The sequence below is a fragment of the Mytilus californianus genome, unplaced genomic scaffold, assembly GCF_021869535.1.
Source record: "Mytilus californianus isolate M0D057914Y unplaced genomic scaffold, xbMytCali1.0.p SCAF_2, whole genome shotgun sequence".
NCBI lineage: Eukaryota > Metazoa > Mollusca > Bivalvia > Mytilida > Mytilidae > Mytilus > Mytilus californianus.
The window spans coordinates 92,612,850-92,621,494 of NW_026262668.1; the positions used below are offsets into that span (position 1 = coordinate 92,612,850).

The 8,645-nt window shown below is 34.7% G+C and overlaps 1 protein-coding gene across 1 annotated transcript in view; it reads right to left on the minus strand.

The window, feature by feature from the left end:
- LOC127728480 (ras-related protein Rab-6B-like) overlaps positions 1-7,908 on the minus strand; it is a 46,102-nt gene extending 38,194 nt beyond the window's left edge. The window contains exon 1 of the mRNA XM_052235878.1: positions 7,823-7,908. Within this exon, the coding sequence (XP_052091838.1) occupies positions 7,823-7,836 (14 nt within the window). The 5' untranslated portion in view covers positions 7,837-7,908. The remainder of the gene's footprint in view (positions 1-7,822) is intronic.
- Between the last annotated feature and the right edge of the window lie 737 nt (positions 7,909-8,645).

Sequence of the window (8,645 nt, forward strand, 5' to 3'; positions counted from 1 at the left end):
TGATAATTCAAAGCAGTACATTATCTGAAAATTTGGATAAAATAAAGGAATTTCTGTCAAAAAAAATATATTTGTACGGTTTATAATAATAATTATTCATTCAGTTATATGAAACATATTCATCGTTTTGTTAAATTTGAAGGGGCATATGACTTTAATCTATAACAGCTTACGGCTTCGGACAGGCACTTAAACATTGTCGGGGGTTAAAAAAATTGTATAGTGGTTGTTGTTGGTTGCTCTCTGTCATACTTGTTTTTTGTTTATTATTTTAGCATAAATCAAGTCGTTGATTTTCTCACTTAAAGAGTTTCCCATTTTGTCATTTCAGGGCTTTTTACATATTACTATACTCCATGGGTTTTCTCGTTGTTAAAGGCTGACATATAGTTGCTAACACGCATCTCCTCTGGTCTCTGGTGGAGATAAGTCTAATTGACAATAACGCTACAACTCCTTATTCTTATATTGTAAGCTCTCAACCCTTCCCCTAAACAGGGGCAGTGCCTGGTGTAAAAGCACAGTGCTAGAAAAATACGCAATAAAAATCAGTTGGAGAGGGTTTGACTCATAATATCGGTATTAAGCATAAACACACACATAAACCTAAAACAACAACAAAGTGAAATAAAGACACAAAGAAGCGACCTAAAAGTACCCGTAATCAATGAAGGCTTATTCAAAGCTCAATTTCAACTTATAGTTAGACTATACGTTGCGCACGATGTTGGTACTACTTAGCGTTTCACGACGTTTCTCAAAATAAGGCGATTTCGACGTTTCAGGCCATTTCATAGAAAATATCTATTGATAATCATTTATGAAGACCTCGTGAAATAATTCAACTTTATCGAATAGACTCAAGCACAGTCAACTGCTCCGCATGTGCAAATAAAATATAATATTGAAATAAGATGTGACATGATTGCCCAAAGAGACAACAATCCACCAGTGCCCAAAGGACGACGATTTAACTGCTATAAGTCACTTTAACAATAAGCAAAACCCATACTGTATATATAAAGCTATAACAGGCACGAAATTACAAAATGTGAAACTATTCAAACAAGAAAACCAACGTTCTGGTTTATACTAAAAGCGAATATCGACTGAAGACAACAACTGACTTACAATCATCCAAATTTTAAATGTTTACGAAGGTCATACCATATATCTGGTGACAACACTTCCCATGGAGGAAATTTCAACGGAAATATTTGGGTAATATCAGAAGAATTAAAATGAGGCTTTAATTGGAATACCTAAAGGATATAATTTCAATTCATGTGTTTGAAACAAAATTCAACGCAAAGCATCGACACACATTAAAACTTCAACTTGAAGCGTTGATGTTCAAATATATTCTCACCAGCTGTATGAACTTTCAACAGTAGAGGTTCAATAAGCACCAAGACACAAACTAAGTCCTTGATGAAGTACAATCACACATTTGGGCATAGGATTTCCATGCGGTAACGGCTTAGACCATCGAAGCTTACTCTAATTTATACCTCACGAGAGAACAATATAGGTTAGGTAAAATCCCAACCGGTACTAGGCACAAGTTTTAAACCACACATGCTTTCAGTCATTTCAACATGAAAAGGAATGTCAACGTCCTTTCAAAAATAAAGCCAGGAATTTAGTTTCTTCAAGCCACTTTATACGGTTGTTATACATATATAATTCATAGTGGTGATTCAATTTCTGTTCGTAACGAAAATGCATACCAACCGTCTTAGAAGCCAAAAATTAAATCCATTTTCAAATGCGCAATCTTCTGTTTTCGCAACTCGTAAGCTGTAACTCTTGTTCTTTGTGTTCACATTCTGACCTTTGTAACATATTAGAAAGTTGTCAAAGAATCCTCAATACTATTCATAGTCGGTAAGGTTGTCCTGCTATAGAATGTTCTGTGGTAGTGATTTCGTCCTGATATGTGCTGGTGGTTTTGTTTTACATTTTATTAGAACGGCATTAGTATTCTTTCATCAATAGCTTAAATACGTATTTCATAAAGTATATTTCAACGATTTTGTTTGCAAAAGGTGTACAAATTCTTTACTGGAAATTGTTCTGAAACTGGTCTGTTGAGGAAATTGGTACTGTGCTATTTTTGTTATAGTATATTATGGCAAATATTTAAGACTGTTGATGCACAAAAATATTAAGATTAATAGAAATGATATCATGACCCTTCCGGAGCACCTGACATCACCCCCAGTTTTTGGTGGGGTTCGTGTTGCTCAGTCTGTGGTTTTCTATGTTGTTTTGTGTACTGTTGTCTGTTTGTCTTTTTCTTTTTAAGCCATGGTGTTGTCAGTTTATTTTCGACTTATGAATTTGAATGTCCCTTTGGTATCCTTCGCCTCTCTCTTCTAGCACACATTTGGTGGCTGCAATATGTCAGATAAGTAAAGTAAAAGTCCATTTTGTACATTTCCGATTTTTAAAGAAATTATGTATGTATATAGATGTGCATGACCACCCCCATAAAATAACGTGCAAAATACCACAAATCTATGACATAAATATTTAAATAATAAAAAAAACTATTTGATCCTTCAAATCAGCTTGTCTAAAAAGTATAAATTAAATGATCTATTATTTGGCTAGAAGATAAAGATGGGAAAGATTATTTTCTAAAAATGGTCGGCTAAAAAGTAAAGTAATGAATATACTTGGGAACGTGGTGTCATCTTTTAGGGCCGGTGCTATAACCATTTCCCCCCGGGGAAATTTTGGATCATTGCCATACACCTTATTGCTATTCCCGCTTGACCCGACAATCTGTCCCGCTTGAACTTTTGACGTCATACAACAATCACTTTTCCATTGTGGCGTCAGATATTTTCTATTATGACGTCGAAATTGTACGGGAACTTTTGTGATGTCCAGTAATGGCGGACAAATAGCGATAAGGTGTATTCTTCTCCCGCAGAAAGCTGACAATACATAAACATATAGCCACTTTCAACCAATTGCCCATATTCCTCCACAATATGGTTTTCACTATATATGTACACCAAAATTGCACGCCTATTTATTGCATAAATATTGATCTCTGGAATGCTAAAATAATCTGTTTTTTTCGGCTTGGGTTGAAGAAGAAATGTTAGGTACAAATTGTGTTGGTTTTGTCTACACGCGTCTCACTTGAAAGGTCTAGGGTCATAGAGTGGGGATGGGGTCATTTATTTTGATACAGAGATGCCATTTGCATTCGAAAAAAATACCCCCATTCATATATTGACTCTGTCTAAAAATCCGACCTATTCGTATGGCTGACATGAAAATGTGTTCCTATTCATATTTATTGTGGATGATAAATGCTACGGTAAACATTGGAGATTATTATACCTTACATATATTTCAAACAATTCTATTGGGTTAAACGTTATCACGTGACATGGAATAATTCAGTTAATTTTCATTCAATTGCAAGGAAGAACGAATAACCCTAAAAATTTACACCAGCGTTGAATAACCCTATTATTCACCGGCGAATAACCTTTTTAGTTTGTTGATTTGTACTCATGAAAATGACGTCACAGACGTAAATAAACAAAATGGCAACGTTCAAGTTACAGGAAGCCCATTGATCGAGAGAAGAGGAAATAAGGCTTTTGACGTGCATCTTGTGCCGATGATATCTCTAATAACGGTCCTTTTCAGGGCCATCAATATTTTACAAAAAGAATCTACCTTTGTTGTACATACGAGAATTCTAAGACACAAATTACATGTATTTTTGAACGTCAACTTATGTTTGTTACTAAGGGTAAGTGCTTTTACAATGATTCAAAATGCCCTTTCACTGTTAGTTCGGTATAATAAAACAATTGTGGCCCCTTAGAAGCGATGAATATCCAAAATTGTCAACCCTTAAAAGTTATTTCACTTCGGGCTGCGCCCTCAGTGAAATAACCTTCTCGTGTTGACAATTTTGGATATTCACCTTTTCAACGGGCCATAATTGTATATTAACACATTCACCGCAGGAATAAATTTATTCAATATTTATAAAAATATTTAGACCCATTGATATATTGTTTAATAAAATTGCCACCCATGGACATATGCCATTCATATATATCTAACATCCTGAAAAACGGACATCGGTATATAACTTACAGGCGCGGATCCAGCCATTTGTAAAAAGGGGGTTCCAACACATGCAAGTCATATAAACAGGGGGATTCCAACCGTATGTCCCCATAAAAAAGCATTAGTTGTCAAACAAAATGGGGGTTTCGAACCCTCGGAACACACTGGATCCGCCACTGACTTATTTATAGGAAGTGACCCCCGTGGTTGCAACAAAACTTATTAAATGGGGTACACATGGTAGTAATTTAGTATATTTTAGAATATTTAACTACACGTTTATATAGGGCATGTCAAAGAAAATCCTCATTGATGAGATTAAATTCTAATTTGATTCTTCTCAACTTAAAGGTATTTTCACACTTGTATTTCATAGCGTCATTCAGTCATTTTACGCTAATTTGTAATTCTATTTTCTTGAAGACCGCACAAAATTACCCAATTCAACACGCAAACTAGATCTCAATTGATTTCATACTATCCAATGCGATGGGACCCTTCCACAATAAGCACTCATCTCCGGGTGGTCCCGAACAATATATAAAGTAATCATATCCAAGAGCATATCATATGTTCAAACATTCCTACAATAACTGTTATCATCCAACCAAATTCCTTCTTCGTGTCACATGGATTTGACCATTGGAACTAACGAACTACTACAGAAAGCCACGCAACACATACCAATTATTCACAGAGGTGCGATGGTGGTTACGCTGAAGGGGATGAGATTAAATTCTAATTTGATTCTTCTCAACTTAAAGGTATTTTCACACTTGTATTTCATAGCGTCATTCAGTCATTTTACGCTAATTTGTAATTCTATTTTCTTGAAGACCGCACAAAATTACCCAATTCAACACGCAAACTAGATCTCAATTGATTTCATACTATCCAATGCAATGGGACCCTTCTACAATAAGCACTCATCTCCGGGTGGTCCCGAACAGTATATAAAGTAATCATATCCAAGAGCATATCATATGTTCAAACATTCCTACAATAACTGTTATCATCCAAACAAATTCCTTCTTCGTGTCACATGGATTTGACCATTGGAACTAACGAACTACTACAGAAAGCCACGCAACACATACTAATTATTCACAGAGGTGCGATGGTGGTTACGCTGAAGGGCGATGGATTACATAAATCATATTTTCAATGATTTGCATGTTCAAATGTCGATGAATAAGTCTATTTGTTTGTTAAAAGTAGCTTTTCCTTTTATTTTAATGTAAACATGGAGAGTATAACCCGTTTAATTTTAAACAGTCATGACAAATAGCCATTGCATTTCCAGTCCTCACTTTAACGTTGTAGTGTAGTGTACACTGTACTACTTTGTAAATACTAGTAGCTTAGACAAAAAAAAATGCAGTCGTTCATACAATCGTTTAGAAATTGACACTACATACAAAAGCTATATTTTCCTTTAAAACCACAAGAGGGGAAAAATAGGTCAGATCCTGGTTTTCTACCCATCACACTGAGGAGGAAAACTTACATCATGCCAATTTTTCCTGGGGAAAAATAGATCGATCCAGTATCCCCCCCGGAAGAATTGGCATAGGGAAAATGGCTATAGGACAGCCGGTCTTAAAAAGATATATTCAAGCCTTACCCTGTACAGATAATATTCCATTTTCTGATATACAAATTACAAGCATTAGTTTTGTACACTAATTAAGATGCGGCTTTAATATTCTGGATCTCTTTTTCCTGGTAAAAAGGCTAATTTCGTGTGAGGTATTGAAGATTTATTTCTTTTTATCCAATCAAATGAATTTAAACATCTTGATTCAGAGTGTAAGCAATAGGTGTCTTCCACAACTAAAATCGAATGTCTTTGTAACAATGAAAGGACAAAGGGAAATGGGGAAGTCGAACATATATTCACATAGTTTCATACAGCATGTTTTATGTATATCTCCATGGAACCTCGATCCCTTTCTGGATAAAATACTATCTTCCACATTACTACTGAATGTCTGATGTATACATATAAAGCTGTTGTGAGCACAAGATTCAGCATTCAGTGTTGTCTTCGCACACAGTTCTGATCGCAAGATTAAAAGTTATGAACTTGAGATGTTTAATGTGTACCGATGTACATTTTAGACTTGGAGAACCTGGTTATTTGTTGAATTTGTTTTTGTTCTAGGTACCAATATATTAGATAAGGCCATTCCAACTGCATGATTTTTTACAATTTGTTCTTATGTTTTGTTCTTATGTTTTGTTCTTACACCACTGGCTCAAGTTGAAGGAGGGTTGAATGCTAACAAACATTTTGAATCCTGTCACCAGTGCCATTGGCCAGCGGTTTTCGTTGGTTGCTGTCTGTCATACTTGTTATTAGTTCATTTAATACTATAAATCAGGCCGAGTGTCTTCTCTTTTGAACCGTTTTCCATTTTGCCGTACCGCAGCTTTTTATAGCTTATTTTACGGTATGGTTTTTGCTCGTTGATGAAGGGTAGATATAACGTTAACCTGTAATTGTTTACATCTTTGTTCCATATGAGTCCGTTTTTATCGGTCATCTATGTCTATGCCGGTTTTTTATTTTGTTTCGAAATTAATTTGGGACAACGTATATTAGTGGAAAATTAGAGGCAACATGTAGTAGTAAATACATTTGGAAAAGACCTATATAACGAATCGTCACACTCCGAACGCAGCGCAAGCAAACGGTCCGATAGGATAAAGTGTATCTTGCTAAGATACAATATGCAAAAGTCTCTAATAAGATGAAACACATATCAAAGTAAAAGAGTAAAAATGCAATGCCATTTAAAATGTTTCGTAAACTTATGCACTTGAATATCTTATAGAAAGATGTGTTTTTGTTGCATATTATTTTGTCGAAAATAATTATTTTAAGGGCATTTTTAGGTCCAATAGGCCGAGTGTAAATATCAAATTGCTATCCATATTGTTGTATAAATGTATGTAATGATACACATGTCACTATAATAAATACTTACTTACTTACTTACTTACTTACTTACTTACTTACTGTACATTCAAATCTTTGCCTAATTCTATTTACTTTTAATTGAATAAGACTAGTTAACGTCTTGTTAAAATTACCGGCACGTTACCAGGACCCACCAGCACTATATCAGGACCCATCAGCACTGAATGAGGAAACTACAGCACTAAATCAGGAGCCATCAGCACTGAATCAGGACACGTCTAATTTGACTGATAAATGTACAAGTTTGAGAAATTGTTGCGGGTTTTCACCAAATATTCATGTCGATTTGGGTGAAGAAATTGGGGTTCAACAAAACGATGTATTTCTCACTGAATATAGAAAGAGAAAGAATACTTGCGAATAAGTTTAAACACAGACTATATATGTCTCTGGTTTAAATTAAATGTTTTGTTACAACATAGACCCCCCCCCCCCCCCTAAAAAAAAAACAACAAATAAAAACAAATCAAAATTGTGTTATAATAGACAAATAGAGGGAAATAACTGTGTTATAAATATGGCAAAATTATAATAGTTTACCTGTACACTTAAAATTGAAAGTTATCGTTCTTTTATTGATTCTTTCAGTCTGTTAACACAGATTAACGTATAAACTGACATATACAATAAAAGTTTTTTTTCTTTTACACATTTCATCTTCTGAACATTGTTTTTAGAGGTGTATGTATATTGCATACGTAAGTCATAAAAATATACAAAATAGAAACTTACTTCTTCATCGCCATTGTCAATGTGTTTACCTTAGTTTCGATCAATATTATTTACAGGGCAAATCATTTTTAAATGACCAGAGCTGGTAATGATTTTAACCATAAAAGACAATATGAAGAAAGGACAAGGTACGATAAGCCCCCGTTTTGGCCCCCCCCCCTATTTTCTCATTTTTCAAATTTTGTCAGTTTGGAAAACTACTTATTATGTTGAAATATTCCCTTAGGTTTGAAGTTTGTTTGGATGAACTTCAAAGCCATTAATTTCAGCAACTAGGTGAGGTGAGGGGGGTGAAAGGGCATCAAAGACGCCTAAAGTAGGAAAAATTACGATTTTTGGCCTGCGTTTCTTAAAATTTTAATAGCGTGCGCCTACGTGACCCGGAGAAAATTATGGCGATCTAGACAGCAAAAACAGTGATAATGACATTGTAATAAAAAAATTCCTGGGTCACGTTGGCGCAGGCACCGTTTAAAAACTAAATCAAAGTACTGAAGTACTGAACATCGGATGACCGCAGGTTCTTGTGTATGGTCAAAAGCACATGTCACAGAAACAGATCACATCTCTATACCTGAAACTGATGTTAATTTACAGAGATTTTTTTTTCTGATACAAGTTCCTGCTTGGATGATGAATAAATGACAGGAAATTCAACCTCACCGTAATAACTATTATATTGTAGTGATACAAATCAGTATACCTTAGACTATTATACTAATATAATAATAGTTCCAGAAAAACACTGGTTTGTTGTTATATATTATATTAATATTACGGTTGCATGTATATATAATTTTCATCTATTTGTAAATCATTCTAT